Source organism: Sycon ciliatum, chromosome 2, assembly GCF_964019385.1.
Source record: "Sycon ciliatum chromosome 2, ocSycCili1.1, whole genome shotgun sequence".
NCBI classification, from domain to species: domain Eukaryota; kingdom Metazoa; phylum Porifera; class Calcarea; order Leucosolenida; family Sycettidae; genus Sycon; species Sycon ciliatum.
This window is the reverse complement of record NC_088644.1, coordinates 17,728,649-17,745,393: the sequence shown is the minus strand read 5'-3', so window position 1 is coordinate 17,745,393 and position 16,745 is coordinate 17,728,649. Positions and strand designations below refer to the sequence as shown.

The following is a 16,745-nucleotide window of genomic DNA, read 5'->3' as shown; positions in this document are numbered from 1 at the left end:
TCGACATCTAGTTATGGACAATCCTCCTGAAAGGTAGATCTACCCACTGTTTCCACCAATGATTATGTTCGCACTGTTTTTTTATTTGGGCCAGGATAACAACAGCCTCTACACTTCGCTCTGCAAGTGAATTCTGTTAACACAGTAGGCAAATGCAGGATGTTCAAGTTCAAATTCAAGTTGCACGCAAAGTGCTCGCCATCCTCAGGCAACGATTCTAACAAGACATTTTGTTTATTTCTTGCAAAATACTTTGTCTGTAAACCAAAATTTGCATGTGCTGGGGCAGTAGTCCTGGTGACGTTGTAGCAAAGCCAGAAAAGTAAATAGGCAAAGCAACTTTGCAATATGTGGGATGGGGAGGAATAGACCGGGCTGTAATCTGTATTCTGATATGGGTCAAACCATTCATTCATTTATTTGTTAATTCATCTTTCTTGTCGGCAGCAGTAGGAGCAGCACAGGGAAGCATAGCCCAGTCCGTGTATATGTACATGAAAAGTGCAAAAATCCAAGGTCATTATGGCAACGTCTGAAAGAAACGGTGGCTGCAATTTATATGTACATAGTTAACTTATCTATGCTGTCATTTGACATCGAAGTTGAATTCTGTTGTCAATGGTATGGACCAGGGCTACTCCTTGCTTTCTCAGCTTGCATAAACATCACAGCCTCCAGCTGTCCGGCGAGAGATTGTGCCTTTTTAGCCACAGATACACCTTGCAATTCCTTGAGCTCTTCTCTTCTGCCAGCCATTTGCTTGTCTTGCCACTTGTCATTTGTTGGTGGAGAAAATGCGGACTTACTTCGACGTGGTGACTTCTTTGGAATCTGATGCTGTTTTGACGAGATGGTCTGTGGTGGATTTGATGGTGGTGGTGATAGTGCAGTGCCACTTGGCTTGGCTAGTGCCAGCTTCCTGGGCTTGGGTACTGGTGTTGACTTTGCCTGTGGTGACGTTACTCTTGCTGGTGGTGACATCACTCTTGCTGGTGGTGACATCACTCTTTCTGGTGGTGACATCACTCTTGCTGGTGGTGACATCACTCTTGCTGGGGGTGATGTCACTCTTGATGGTGGCGAATGTGTCCCACCTGAACTGTCATGTTCCACTTTTCCCAGGTAGTCGGATGGCTCATCGTTATCATTGAACTTCACTTCTTTGCTGACTGGTACCAGTGAGGTGTGGCTTGGCGGTGATCTGCTCCGTATCATGTGGAAACTTACATTGACGTAGTCATCTTCACTGGCCGGGGAGGAGGAATGCTCATCATGTGCCACTAGCACTGGCACTGCTGCTTCTATGTATTCACTGGTGTCCTTCACTATATCTTGCTCACGCTCGTGCTTGCTCAAGTCGGAGTCGCTGCGTGCCCGGTACATGTTACTTGTAACTGGTTCAGTCAACCAGTTAGTACCCAGTGTGGCACTGCCACTGCTGCCGTATTTGGTCGTCTGGTTGATCAAGCAATCGTCAGCACTTGTGTTGGACTTGGAGCGGTATCGTGCACCTTTAGGAAAGACTGGTTTCATAGCGGGTAGTTTCGGTAATCTGTGTGTATACCAGTCAGTATCTGGATCCGGTGGTAGTGGAGGTGCACGCGGACTGTACGCACCCTTTGTACGGATCTCCGGCACTACATAGTTTTCCTCATCTTCATCGTCATCATTCTCCACAGAAATAGCGGTGAGGTTTGTCTCGCTGCAGGCTCGACGACTCAGCTTGGTTAGTTTGACGTGGGCATGTGCTTGAGGTTGACGGAGTGCCTGCTCATCGAAAGCTGCCTCGTACGGACTGTGTGATTTGGTGCGGGTGTGCTGTGTCAGGCACGGTTGTTCTCTCTCTGATAGCGACTGACTGTTATGCTCACTATCACTATCCTCTCCTGGTAAGGGTGGCTTGTCTGAAAGAAACCAGCCAAAGCAGAATCAAAAGCAAAAAAGAAGCAATTCAAGTTAGTAAGAATAGAGTGTGCATGTCAGCAGCCACTTAGACAATGCATGTCAGCAGCCACTTAGACAATGCATTGTGGAAGCCGAAACATGCACACTGAGCACAGCCTTGTAGCAAGAGCAGAATGATAGCAGTCACTGTAGTTACCCACAGTGGCACTCTTTCCCCAGTCAGAAGCAGACATCAACCCAGCACCAACATGTTCATTTCTAGGGCTGGACTGCAATGTCATCATTTTCTGAAGCAATTGCAATTCCTAACGGGAAGATCTTATTCAACCAGTAGCTTGTCTGCCATGCACTGCATGGAGTCCAGTGGCCCAGAAACGCAATACACTGGCCCACAGGCATGAGGGCAAGAGAGAAACAGCACTGGCCCGACACGGGAACACTTCTTGTCTTTTCATGTAGTGTGGGGCAGTTTGACAACAACAGCGGGAGCCGGGCTGCCAAGCTGCAAATTTCCAGAACGAGCTCAGCACATAAGCATCATGCTTCATGTCTGTTTACCAATCCCAAAGGCTTCCCAGCTTTCGTTTTTCTAATGCAGTTCATGGAGGATTTCTTTCATCGCTTGTTCGTAAATACATCAAGGAGTCGATGTGATGCATCTGAGAATGAGTCACGTGAGCGGATGGACTAATTTTTAGTGCTCAAACGGTTCGTCCGATTAACCGGTTGCAGACCGGTTACGAAGAATGAACGGTTAACCAATAAAGATAACGGTTACGCAGTACCTTTTCAGTCACTTTTTCAAGCATCAGGTCGTTGCTTAAGTATGCACTTTCGCAGGCTGTCGCACGCGTACGCAATTTCTGGGCTGTCAACTAGGTCATATCTGGTCTCTTGGTGGGAGAGTATGTATGAATGAGCATGGAAGAGAATGTACATGCGTGCGTTGTACTGAATAGGGTACATTTTTTTGAATGAGTATAGTCAAATATACGGTTAAAAAAGAGTCCGCAGGATTGCCATGGCTTATAGGTCATAACCGTTAAACCGACCGTTAGCTTAGCAGTTAACCGTTAGGGGTAAAACCGTGACCGTTTGGGCCCTACTAATTTTGGCTGCATGCATTGCCTACTGTAAATCAATAGATTTTGGCAGGTGAGGAACTTTAGCTGTTTGGGGTTTTCAAAAAGAACTTGTTCTATGGGGGATTTTCCTCGCATGCAGTCATGGCCCAATCTTGCATTTCTCAGACCTGGTGAAACATATTGCATGGGCGGCGAATTACTTTGCTGGTATGCACCAAGCAGCAAAATGAAACCAAATTTAGACAGACCGTAACGTTTTTTGTTGATTTACAGTATGTTCAGTAACCCAATGTAAAAACCGAACAGTGTTTTACAGCCAGGCTTTCTAGATAGATAGGTAGTGTACTCACACGATGCTGCTGTCTTGAAACCAGGTAAACTCTTGATTTGCTCGGTGAGTTGTAGGATATTTTCTACACTGGGCCTACGGGGCCCTGCCGCATTTTTCCTTCCAGCAGTGAAGCGCCGTGCTCCAGAACGCTGGAATGATGTTTGACCTGTAGCGTCCGGCGTATCAGGTGCAGGATGATCAGGGCTGTTAGCTTCTATGTGTGTAAATAGACGCTCGTAGCGTGCGCAATCTTGGCTGTCCAGACTAGAACTGGCGCTTTGCGTTCTATTGAGTCTTCTGTCAGTAGCTGGTGATACTGCAGCATCTCCTGAACCTATCAGATGTGGCTGGGTAAGATGATCATAGTCTAATGATGACTCTGATGAGATAGTGGGGTGTGGTTGCAATACGGTATTGTCATAAAGATCCTCGCTGGTGTCTTCAACTGATGCCTGGTGTTGGCTAGCTGCGTCTTGGTCATACAGGAATGCTGTGCCCTCACCGTCCATCTTCTCATACAGAGCTGGAGCACTACCGGCATAGATGCCAGTGAGGGTCTTAGCCGAATGCTTGACCTCCGCCATGGGTTCGTAGAATCCATTGAGCTCCTCAGTTGGATAGCTGTGTATAGTGTTAGCCTTAGAGATTTTGCGCAGTGGATGCTGCACCGCTGCGTTGGCAGCAACGCCAACAGGAGCAGGACTGCCGCCAGATTGCAGAACAACATTGGGCGTGAAGAAAGACGTCTCATTGCTGCCTGCCACAGTGTACGAGATACGATCAGCATTTTCCATTTGATCGTTGACATCTAACTCTCCAGCCGAGTCCTGAAGATGTAACTTCAGAATACGTGCAACATGTGCTGCCGTTACTCCGTTGATATGCAGAACGACCTGGCTACCATCGGACACCTTCAGCCATAGGTGACCTGTACGTGAGCTGTAGCCAAACGCTTTGATGGAGACGATGTCACAGCTGTAAACGACAACTTGGTTCAGAGGTGATCGGAAAACTAGAGAATGCGGCTTCCACCGAGGGTGGAACTCCAGGAGTCTCTCACCTTGGGAATCATTACCGGGACTATCAATCACTGTGACGTGGTAGAGTAGTGGTGCACCCTCTGTATACAGGTAATACACACACCATACAGACACACATGCACATACACAGATGCACGCATGCACGTGCACGCACACACAAATGCATGTATATCCAGCCAGTTAGATGTTTGCATGCACACACAGACACAAGCATACATGAAGAGACAGATAAAATGCATGCAGGTCAAACCTGGTTGCAGAGAGCACCCAAACATGGGACCGACCTATTGCGGATGTTCTCTGAAACCAGGGTGATCCTGGTACATTCAAATCACTCAGCGTCAGAGAAAAAAGTGGCTGCACGCACCATGCAGATGATAGTTGAAACCAGGTAGCTGCTCAACTACAAAAGTCAAGCGACCTCTGCCGTGTACATGTATATGCATACCTGGGACTATAATAACACGTGTACAAGAACGTTGTGTTTTGCAGCAGAAGCTCCCAATGGGCTCGTACATGTAGCTGTATCCCGAGTGACTGGTCTTGTCAACATGAAGTAGAGGTTCTCTGCCTATAACGGCGGAATACTACATCCAGTGTGAACGTGTTTGCTAGTCCATTCAGGCGAACAAACTCCGAGGCTCTGCTGCAATATCCGCAGAACGCGGTGGAATGTCGTCAATATACACCCATACTGGCAACTTGTTCACGTGTCTGCATAGTAGTGGCCTTGTACCGCTCAGAAGAAATCACTGCTCTTACTGTACCTACCTTGAACCCTGCTTTCTTCCATTGCTGATTGAATGGCAGCCACCCAACCAAACATGTCATCTTCATTATCAGCTACACAGTGGTAGACTTTCTTCTTGAAATGCATGGAGAAGGAAGCAGCCACTTCGGATGGAAATCGATCACACGCAGTGACAAGTCGCATCTCAGACATATCGATGTTGATGTCCTTGCTTTTCTTCTCATTTTTCGGAGTGAGCACCAAGACAAGGTTTCCTGCAAAAGGGAATAGTGACAGGATTCATGCAGCATTATCCCTAAAGGTTGGATCCATTGACTTCGGCACACCGGCATATTAGGTACGCCGAGCAAGAAATTCCCTCAATCAATGCTCAAGAAAATGGGCAATACAGTAAGTACCGTACGCGCTCGAATGCTCAAGCTGACTGTTTTGGAGCAACAATTTCATGCATAGTGCAATAGGGTCAAATGCAGTGCCTATACTCGACACATCACACACACACCTCAGACACCTGAGACATGCCCATCGCGGAAGCGATGACAGCGAACAGCTATGTTAGACATAGCAACTTGTGCTGGGATTACACCATTCAACAGCTTGCAAGGCTGATGAATAGACCGCCACTATTTTTAGCCTGGTATCCACCACACAGCTGTTTGAAGTGACTTTTCTGGCCAGTGAATCCCTATTTTTCATTTTTCCATTTTTTTCTACACACACACACCACCACACACACCGGCATACACTGGCTGTTGGTAACCACCCAGGAGAATGAAAGAAAAGTTAGGAAGAGTCCGAGAAAGAGAACACACACACACACGCACACACATACACACACACACGCACACACATACACACACACATACATACACACACACACGCACACACACATGCACGCGCACGCACGCACGCATGCACGCACACACACACACACACACACACAACCTTCCGAAGTCTAGAAGAAAATCGCACTTGGGAATTGAAAATCGTAGCAAATTAATAGCGGCCCAGCAGGTACCCCAGCTTGCGGCTACGCATTGAGGGCAGCGTGCCGTGCCAGACCCCATGTGCGGTTGCATACTCTTGGAGTTGCAGACTCTTACTTTCACCTATTGAGGGGATCTGGTAAGGCTTACGTTTGAACTTTGCTGAACCAATCTCCCACATCAGTTTTGCACGACAGACTTGGTCACGATACACGATTGACTAAAGATGCACACAACACAAGCAACATTCATAAGTAGACTCAAATCAGCAGCAGTAGCAGCAGTAGCAGTAGCAGTAAGGACGATAACCTACCGCAGTGTTATTCTATTTTTGCACGGGTTTGCGTACAGGGCGGGTTAAGAAAAAAAGAAAATTGAAGAAAGAAATAATCCTACACAGTTGCGAGGGCACTACGCGACCGCGGGCAAGATCACTCACATGACCGAGGGCCTGATCAGAGCGGCATGCCCGATGCAACTGTGTGGGATTGTGGTTCAGACAAGGCTGACATATATATAGAGAGATTCAAAGAAAGAAAGCCTTGGCAATGATGGCAAATTGCCGCAATGACTTATTGTCGATGTCACATTGTGTGCAGAGACCATCACAAACAGCTATTTGTTTGGTCAGAACTTTCCAGTTTTGAGATGAAAGTATTCAAGTACAGTGAAGGCAGTAGTATCGTTAGTAGTACCAAGAGTACATGAAAACCAGAGTGTGCAGCTCGGATGGGTTGCTGTCACGGCGAAATTCCGTGATTACATCATTTTAGTGATGTAGTGCATACAAGCAGGTCTCTTTCTGCACAACTGCAGCTCAGTTGTACGCACTACGCCATTTCCCGCCTCAGATCTGGGCCAAATATGATGTAATCACGGAATTTCGCCGTGACAGACACCCATAGCAGAAAAGGCCCCAAGCTGCACACTCTGGTTTTCATGTACTCTTGGTAGTACCAGCAATATGATTGATTGAATAAACGCGTTCTCCGAGTAGGATGATCATCAGAGGAAGGATCAAATGCGAGTGCTGAGAAGGTTACATGTCTGTACTTGCGGAGGTCTGCTTCCATTACGTGCGCTTCGCTGAGCAACATGACCAGCTGCAAGGTCGGATGGTGTTTCTGGTCTCCCTACACACGTTCAGTACAGTAGTGAGTAATTTTGGAGAAGCGAGACAAATGTAGAAGAACTCGTCGGAGATGTTGACCAAGGCAAGCACTTCGAAAAAATGTAATGGTAAGTACACATGTACGGCGCGATGTTGTATGACTGCTGTTCTTGCCCGGATATGCGGGCAAGAACAGCAGTTGTACCGTCTCGCGTACAGAATAAGCGGGCGAGATGGACTTATCTTGCCCGCTTATTCTGGCCACTCATTGGTTGTCACCTGGCAACAAGCACGTGCCATGTCTGAGTAGTTATCAAGGCCAGCATTTCCCGCTTGCAAGCACGTGTCATGTTCCGCTTCTGTGGGATGCTACCACCCCATGATCATGCGTCAGATGCGAGTGTTAAAGATGGTGGTAATAACAACGAGAACAGCTAGTAGTAGCAGCAGCAGCATTGGTGGCGGCGATGACAAGACTGGCAGCACTAGCAACGACGACGATCACGACGGCAACAACAGTGGAGTAAAACCTGTAACTAAAGACCACCCCGGGGCCAGAAAAAGCGGTATTTAGTGGAGAGATAGATAGATAGAGAGAGAGAGAGAGAGAGAGAGAGAGAGAGAGAGAGAGAGAGAGAGAGAGAGAGAGAGAGAGAGAGAGAGAGAGAGAGAGAGAGAGAGAGAGAGAGAGAGAGAGAGAGAGAGAGAGAGAGAGAGAGAGAGAGAGAGAGAGAGAGAGAGAGAGAGAGAGAGAGAGAGAGAGAGAGAGAGAGAGAGAGAGAGAGAGAGAGAGAGAGAGAGAGAGAGAGAGAGAGAGAGAGAGAGAGAGAGAGAGAGAGAGAGAGAGAGAGAGAGAGAGAGAGAGAGAGAGAGAGAGAGAGAGAGAGAGAGAGAGAGAGAGAGAGAGAGAGAGAGAGAGAGAGAGAGAGAGAGAGAGAGAGAGAGAGAGGAAGGGGGAGAGGAGAGGGAGAGGAAGGGGAGAGGGAGAGGAAGGGGGAGAGGGAGAGGGGGAGGGAGAGGGAGGGAGAGAGAGAGGGATAGAGAGAGAACATTAAGTTGTATTGCTGATGTCAATGCAATCAGGGAGTTGTAAAATACCAGGTGTTTGACTTCCTGGTTGCTACTTCTGAAGCCAGGAGTCAAGCATTCCCTGTGGAAATTTCAGTTTGCGCTGGGCTTCACATTTGTTGATGAAATCACCAAGTTTCTCAACATTCATTGCCATAGTAGCCAAGCCACGCTGCAACGTAAACTGCTGCAATGTTGCATAGTAGCATTCTAGCACTGCACCTGTTCGTCTGTGCGAGTCGTGTGTAATTGCACTTCGTCAGGTCCGTTCAGTCTTCGTTTCTCTCTCAAGCATCAACATCGATCAGAGACTGAGAGAGCACTTTCCAAGCGCTCTCCAATACGTTCTCTATCATGTTTGTTCCTGACAACACTTGAAATTATTACAGGTGCAGTGCAGCCCACAGTCAAAATGAGCTTGCTTTCATTTCGTTCAGCTGTAGTATCGAAAGAGTCCATTCAAGAGCATGGAAAATGATCAAACAAATTCAGAGAGGGAACTTCGAACAACTTTTGATTTCCTACATCGCGGTCGCTAGTTACGGGTTACAAAATCAACACTGGGACAAGAAAAGGCTGCCACTGGTCTCGTTCAGCAGGTAGTCGCTAGTCACAGTGCATTTTGAATGTGAGACCGCCTATACCTGGCAAAGTGGTCGGTAGTATCAGGTTGGTCGGTAGTATCAGGCTGGTCGCTAGTCACAGTGGTCGCTAGTCACAGTGGTCGCTAGTCACAGTGGTCGGTAGTTACAGGTTTTACAGTATGTCAGAAAAAGGTCTCTGCAACAACAGAAGACTGCAAAAGTCCAAAAACTCCAAGGCCTTGCCTAATACTCCAAAAACTGACTACCAACATTCAATTTCTGCCCAAAGCAATTTGCCAAATCATACCTTTCCTTTCACAACATCAATGCGAAGGTGCTTGTCACGGAGTAGAGTGGTGGACAGAAGGGATGATGCTCGGCCGGCTGGTGCAGACGCCGACAGATTGGTGCGTCCACTTTTGCCGCCCTGCAGTACAACAGAAACGCGTAGCGTGTTTTGACTATCCCGGATATCTTGCCCCCACCCTGCGTCAAGACACCCTGATTGCTCCGCTTCTGGCATGTAGATCTACTACAGGTTGAATGTTAGCATAAGTATTGACCCTCCTCTGGGCACAAGTACTTTAGATATAACCTGCAATCAATTTGCATGGACATGTCACCATGATATTCACACCCATCACGACTTCCAACCCATTCTTTACTGAGGTAAGGGGCTCTTTGAAACTGGGTTTATTGCAGCCTTCTTCACTCAGATCTTGTCACTTACTTCCTGAACCGTTTCCAGCTAACAGTCATTAGGGCATTAGTCACTAGCAGACAGCGGTACATGTAACATTTGTTGTGTGTGTTGTTCAATCAAGACCATGCATGTGGACCAGGTGGACAGGATACTGTGTGCCATTACTCCTCCATGTTTAGGCTACTGATTTTTAAATAATTTGTTTATTTTTCATTTCCTAAGTCACCTAGCTATCCCTGTAGTAGACACGAAAATGGCGACATAATTCAGTGCAACAGCAAACTATAATTAATTTTAGCATTCATACCATCAAGAGTAGATAAGCTAGGGAGCCTATACTCCTGATGTCATTGATACTCACCGAGTTTTCCATAACTGCATGCTAGTTTCCTGCAATGAACATCACCAGCATACGATATGCAGCTCACGCCCTGTAACGAAACCAGAACATCACCGTAACACGGACATGACCCACAGTACATAATCATAAGAAAAAAGCACGGGCCACGAAGACAGCAGACCGCTTCCGAGTTCCCAAACTCTGCTGAGCCAGAGTGAGCCAGTGCACGCTAGTGTTTCGGACTTGCCGACGGCTGAGTCCTTCACTGCTTCAGAAAGCCAGGTTTCCACTACCGGCACACATGTCAGCAGATTCTGAGAGTCACATGGTGGCGGTAGTAAATAGCAGAATGCGGTGAGTCGCTCTAATGAGTTCTTCTTCACATCAACACCTTCCTTTTCCTAAAGACTTGCTTGGGTTGCAGTTTGCAGTCTATTACCAACTGGGTAGTCACACCTCTGACGCTACGTCCTAGTTAGCACTGACAGCACACGTTTCGGCGACGATAGCACTTACCGTGTAGAACTACTCGCAGATCGAAAGCGTTGACGGCAAGCGATTTTTTCGCTTCTTTCCGCTCTTCTAGTAATAATTCTACCTTGCGCCAACCAAAAGGCACCCTAAAAATGCAGTGTTCCCAGCTAGACTGGGGTGTTTCCAACTACACTATGCGCAGACATGGGCGATTCATTGAGCGCTACACAAACATCACGATTGACGGGTTGTTTCTGAAATCTGCGCCCCACGCCGGTCCAGGCCGGACCTCTTCACGACTACAGTCTCGATCTCCTATCGATATCACAGGCCAAGTCGGTTGTCGGGTAGGCAACAAGCCCGCTGCCTCTGACTGCATGTCGGTTTAGCAATCGCTCACTACAACACAGGTGTTTGATGAACTCTCTGCGGTATCCGGTTTCCTAGGGCTGCTCGTGGAGAGTTCTGCTCGCTACAGCCTACAGCCTACACTACATCATGTAGACTCTACCATGTACCATGATGTACCAGTACACCACACACACAGGCCAGTGTGACTTGCAGTCGACAACGATACACCACCAGTCCGGAGGCTAGAGCTTCAGAACTCGGGGAGGGCTTTGCTCGACGTAACAAGTCGTTGGTGTTACCGTTACGGCGTTAGTGTAACAGTTACTGACCATTGGTCCGGGATATTACTTGTGACGCTGGACCACAATCATGTCGATATCGGATCACACCTCACGTCGTCAACCTTCAACTAGTACTAGTAATAGCAAGAGTCCATAACTCCGGGTTATGGACTCTTGCTACTACTAGTATCACGAGTCCATAACCCAGGGTTATGGACTCTTGCTAGTATTCAAGTAACACAATAATAGCTGTGTGTTCTACAGATCGATATTAGTCCATACCCATTCCGATTCCCCCTTCATGGGACTCTTGATATACCAGTGCTCACTTGTGCCAAGTAGTTGCGGCGCGTGCTTCCTTCTTTCTTTGTGCGAAACTGCGTGTCATGTCGATATCAGTGTTCCTCGGAATGTTGCAAGAGCTTCACAGCTCCATCAGCCGATGCATACGTACTGTAGCAAGCACGCAGGAAGCTTGTGATCTGGTGTCGACCGTACAATCATTCCCCCGGAGTGCCCGGACCTGTACTAGTGTCGTAGTGAACATCTTCAAAGTGAAAGTGCAATGAAAACACGCTTGATAAGATTTGTGATGGACGCTGGTCGGTGGTTACAGTGTATTGTACATGTCACTAGACCAGGAAGACGATAAGCAAAATGGTGCTTGACATTGCTCGTAGCTTGCTTTGCGACGCTCTTCAAGAATCTGCTACACTTGTCAGGACGGCTAGTAGCAAGAACTATCGTCTCCGCATCATGATCTCCACGTATTGACGTAACACGGACGGTAGATCTACAGACTACTTAGTACAATCTAGTAGTATCCCCTCATGCAGACCAGCAGACCAGCACCAGCAATCTGCCGTATACTGTACATAGGGTCAATCGTATACCATTGTATACAATCATGTAATCTGAAATAGTAGCACATTTTCTTGATACAGTAACGGAATGTGGGTACATACTACATGTACATGTACAAGGATACTTCGTCACAGGACTCACATGCACAGGTCGTGCCATGAAAAAACCAAATCCGTCCATCCGCGAAATAATTGAAATCGTGTTTCTTCAAAAGTAACAATTCTCCTTGTATTTCAGGTTGCGGCAACGTGTGTCCAAATACAGTATTCCTTCCTGAAAGACATGCTTTGTTGTGTAATGCTAGAGTTGTCCATAGATTTCATTTGCGGATTTTCTACCACCGCCCTGTGTAAGATCCAACAGTCTACATGTACAATGTACATTATAGGTCAGCTATAGAGTTGCCCCACCCTTCTAACACCTGAACACTGTTCATCTTTATAAAATTCAGTGTAATGTACTAATGTCATGTACTAGTACAGTCATGTACATGTAGTTGTGAATGGCTCTACAAAGTATGAAGGGCTCTCCTGACTAGGCCTTGGCGGATAATGCCGGCAGAAAAAGTGGCAGAATTCGGTACTTTTTCTGGTAAGTTTCATGCATGTTTGGTATGTGGATAAAGAAATGGAGCAGAATTCGAGGAATTGCCCGCCATAAGGTTTGTATGGTTCTGCCAATTTCGGTGCAAAAAAAGCAGAATCTGCCACCTTTTCGAACATTATCCGCCAAGGCCTACTCCTGACAAGAATCAAAGTGATCTACAGCTGAGTCCCACAGAGAGAACTGGGGAGGGAGAGGGAAATGGGACGGGGGAGGGGGCGGGGAAGAGTTTTTGTGAAGAGGCGCTACAGAGTCAGAGGTACATGTATGTGTATATGTACATGTATAGGGAAACACAAACACGGAGGGATAAAAATAGTATAACATACATGTACATGTACTCAGTCCAACTGTGCCTGAGAGCGGAGAGTGACAAACACGAGCCGATAGGTAGTGCATGTTTTCCATCCGGGCTATTCCTATAGAAAACTGGTGCACTTTCAAGGAATTGTCTCCCAACCCGATTGACAACTTTAGTTTAGGTTCCCTAACTGAATTCTAGCGTCATTTACGTATTTACAGTGCAAAGTATCGAGTTTGACTGCACTTTGATGTGCAATTATTGATTTGCGTGCTTGTTCTTCACTACTGTAGTCACTAGTCACTGTATATTTTGTACTACAGCATTTTTTTGACCGCCAAAATGCCCGTTATATTATATTATTATTATTATCAAATTTTTGATAGGGCAATCCCCACAGGCCTAAGGCTAAGGCCTTCTTACAGGGTACCGGTACCCTAGAAATGAAAGTACTGAATTACGGAATGGGTGCAGTGAAGAGCATAAGCGGACTGCAGCGGGGAGTGCATTCCAACGGTCGGAACCGATGAAAGAAACTGAAAAGAGACCGAAACGAGTTTTAGCTTTTGGTAGAGTGAATGGACTTGCTTGCTAGCTACCTTGTTGAAAAGTACGAAAGGCCTAGTCGAAACTACCGGTATGATGGCTTCTGTGCTTCGTGTGCTGATTTGCTTTCCTCCAACCAATAATCTACTCATCTTTCTTTTCCGAACTCACTTTGCACACTTTCTTTTCCCCACTGAGTCACTGATTACAATGCTCAATGTACACAGTCATGCTGTACATACACAAACAGGAGATCCAGGATTTCCGCTGATATAATGATAGGCGTTAGCCTTTGGGTAATCCTGAAATTAAGAATTATTAATATTACAGACATGGTTAGCATTTTACCGTTCACGCTATTTCGACGGTCGGCGTAGAGGGCGAGTCTACTGTTTTTGATGTGTTTTCGAGACACGGTTAGTAGCAGTTCGGCTTCTGAGTCCTGACTCCTGACGCAACGATAGACGTGTGAGGTAACGGTTAAACCCTAGTTAGAATCTTACCGTTTCGTTCTCCCGCTAAAAAGAGCTTAAAGGGGAAGTTAAGGCAAAAATTAAAATTTCACCAGTTGTAGTCTTCGGGGTGCTGAGTCGAATGGTCTTGGTCCGAGAAAGCTGAAACGCTCCCTTCCTACTTGAATCCCAATCGAACTCGCGCACTTCCACCGAAACTGGGTGACTGCGCCCTACTAGATGGGGATTTGTATGCAAAATGTCACTAAAAGTGCTATGTCGTTCTTATAAAAGCACGGATGACCGCGATTGGCCCATATGTTGTAGTCTTTTGGACGCTGAGTCGACTGGTTTTGGTCCGAAAAGGCTGCGATGCAGCGTTCCTCCTTTATTCCCAATCGAACATGGTTGAAGAAGCGGTCACGTGCTCCTGGGTGCCCAAATCACCTGGTCACCAAGCCAGCAGGCGTCAACTTTCACACCAAGGTTCAACTCGAGTTCAACTCGAGTGACAGGACTGCACCAAAAAAAGGTCAAACAGGCTAGTAAGTAGTTGTACCCTGCACTAAGGCTGCAGGCACGGTGACCAGCTGACTGGTGTACGCAGGAGCACGTGACCGCTTGTTCAACCATGTTCGATTGGGAATAAAGGAGGAACGCTGCATCGCAGCCTTTTCGGACCAAAACCAGTCGACTCAGCGTCCACAAGACTACAACATATGGGCCAATCGCGGTCATCCGTGCTTTTATAAGAACGAAACGGCGCTTTTAGTGACATTTTGCATACAAATCCCCATCTACAAGAGTAGTAGGGCGCAGTCAGTCACCCAGTTTCGGTGGAAGTGCGCGAGTTCGATTGGGATTCAAGTAGGAAGGGAGCGTCTCAGCTTCCTCGGACCAAGACCATTCGACTCAGCACCCTGAAGACTACAACTGGTGAAATTTTGATTTTTGCCTTAACTTCCCCTTTAACTAATAAATATTACTTCCCCTTTCATTTCTATCGTCGAAACGGTACCAAACCGACGGTATTTCGGGTTTGGGGTACGAGTACCGTTGGATCTAGCGCGTGAACTGTAAAATGCCATGTCTACACACACAAAAAACGGTGCAGGCCGACCGTCGAAATAGCGGGAACGGTAAAATGCTAACCATGTCTATTAATTATTATGATACCCGTGACCGTTCATTACTAGTCTTTAGTTTAGTCATAGCAATTCATTACACAGGGCAACCGGTTTGTCAAAGCTTCTTGTTGTTTACAAGCTGTCCTTCTTTTGACTTTTCGTTTTTTTATTATTTCATGATGGATCCAATGCAGTCAGTGATTATGCTGTGTAGCACCGCTACACAACAACAACAACAACAACAACAACAACAACAACACTGCAGTGAGCAACTCATGGATCATGGAGAATGAGAGAACTCTGACCTTTGACCCCTAAGTTCAAAGGTCATGCTTTTCCAAAGATCGACCGAATGGATCGCGAGGTATGTCTTGAACGCCGACGCCAGCGAATCCGTTATATCCATCCTTTGCCTTTACCTAAGTCCTTTGCAGGCTTTGGCAGCACAGTCCACCGTGGTCCGCAGTCTAGCTAGCCTGGTCGATCAATGATCAAGCGATCCATCGCCGCATCACACAACAATGCCATGTAGATTTAGATTGACTTGGCGGTAGGCTTCTTCTCGGCGTTTCCTCCTTTCACCATCGAGAGGCTTCCCTGAGCTCAAAGCTACAAAGCCTGAGACTGATATGAGAAGAAAAAAAACTCGTGGTATTCAAGTTATCGTGTGGCCCTGACAGTAGATCTACAAAAGGATCCGGCCTTCTAGAGTGTCGACTCGATGGCCGTATAATCACTTCATTTGTCCTTTACGAGGCTTGAGTGAATGATCGCAACCGACATGCAAAGTCAGCAAACGACTCGGGCTCCATTTTTCAAGCCCCTTTCGCCTCCATCGCTGAATCCCGCAGTATCCGACAGCACTCAGGAGAGACTTCTTCAAGATAAGCAACGGGCCAGCAACCAATCCTCACGGACGAAAGGTAAGAAAAACACGTAGCGAAAAGACCGCGCTGATCCGAAACGTTTCCGAACCTCACAGTCACACTGTGCGCCTTGATGTCATCGATGCATCATGCGTGCACGTGTGTACGGATCGGCGAGGCAAAGGGCAGATGTTCAAAAATCAGGAAGTCATACCAAAAAGAGTGCGTGTAGTGTCAGTACTCTTGCACAGACGAGCAATGCTGCAACACATTTCTGGAAGTTTTTCTTAGCTCTCAAACATGGCAGATGAACTAACTTGTCAGCAACCAACTAACTTTAGTTGTGGTCATCCTTGTATTGCAGTGTATTTGTTGTCAATTCATCTTGTTACCAAATCAGAGCCATGAACTTCTCCAGCGCTTTTGGCCAGTCACGCCTTTTGTTGAAGGTTTACAGCCAAACAATTAGACTTGGTATATTGTATACAAAAGTCGGTTATGGATTGCTTGTCTTATTACCCCAAGTGAGTGTTTCATTGCACTTCTTAGTTAGATATTGTAGTGCTGGGATTAGTGCTATCATAGTGGTCAGTGTTAGGTTGTAGAGTATAGGTTATAGCATTAACGCCATCATACTATAGTGTAGAGTTTGGCACATTCCGTATTGTGTTATAAGCCGAGTGTCGCATCATGCAGAATCAGAATACAGATCTTCTGGAACCAAGCAGTTGCTCTGGCAAGCGTGGGCTACGGTACTACAGATATCACTGTGTAGGGTTTTGTTGGGTACACGCATGCATGTACTTCAGTCTGTCCAGCCTTGCCACCATTCCAAAGCAGGGCAATCATAGACCGTAAAGTACCGTTCATCCTCCCCCTCTCTAATTCCCGCCCCCTGTCGATTTTCTACCTGTGAAGCGACTTCGGCGTATACAACGAAATACGATGTTGAGCCGACGCATGCACTGCTGTACAC

At 46.8% G+C, this 16,745-nt stretch overlaps 2 protein-coding genes across 2 annotated transcripts in view; one reads left to right on the top strand and one right to left on the bottom strand.

Moving 5' to 3' along the window:
- Positions 1-174: 174 nt before the first annotated feature.
- Positions 175-10,678, bottom strand: LOC135809012 (uncharacterized). Its single transcript, XM_065322267.1, has 7 exons — positions 10,421-10,678; positions 9,926-9,995; positions 9,169-9,288; positions 6,249-6,318; positions 5,133-5,366; positions 3,341-4,441; positions 175-1,904 (listed from the first exon to the last, which is right to left on the bottom strand). Exons 2-7 carry the CDS (start codon positions 9,935-9,937, stop codon positions 616-618), a joined length of 2,826 nt encoding a protein of 941 aa, XP_065178339.1. The 5' UTR covers positions 9,938-9,995; positions 10,421-10,678; the 3' UTR covers positions 175-615.
- Positions 10,679-15,337: 4,659 nt separating this feature from the next.
- The window catches only part of LOC135809010 (synaptonemal complex protein 1-like), an 86,507-nt gene continuing 85,099 nt past the window's right edge, over positions 15,338-16,745 (top strand). The window contains exon 1 of the mRNA XM_065322266.1: positions 15,338-15,826. Coding sequence (XP_065178338.1) covers positions 15,670-15,826 — 157 coding nt within the window. The 5' untranslated portion in view covers positions 15,338-15,669. The remainder of the gene's footprint in view (positions 15,827-16,745) is intronic.

What these genes read in the sequence shown, in the direction of transcription:
- LOC135809012 (XM_065322267.1), bottom strand. An exon ending in TGGTTCAGCAAAGTTCAAAC is followed by an intron (nt 5,367 to 6,248) that starts GTAAGCCTTACC and finishes TCCCTTTTGCAG; the next exon opens with GAAACCTTGTCTTGGTGCTC. An exon ending in GGAAGAAAGCAGGGTTCAAG is followed by an intron (nt 4,442 to 5,132) that starts GTAGGTACAGTA and finishes ACCTGTATACAG; the next exon opens with AGGGTGCACCACTACTCTAC.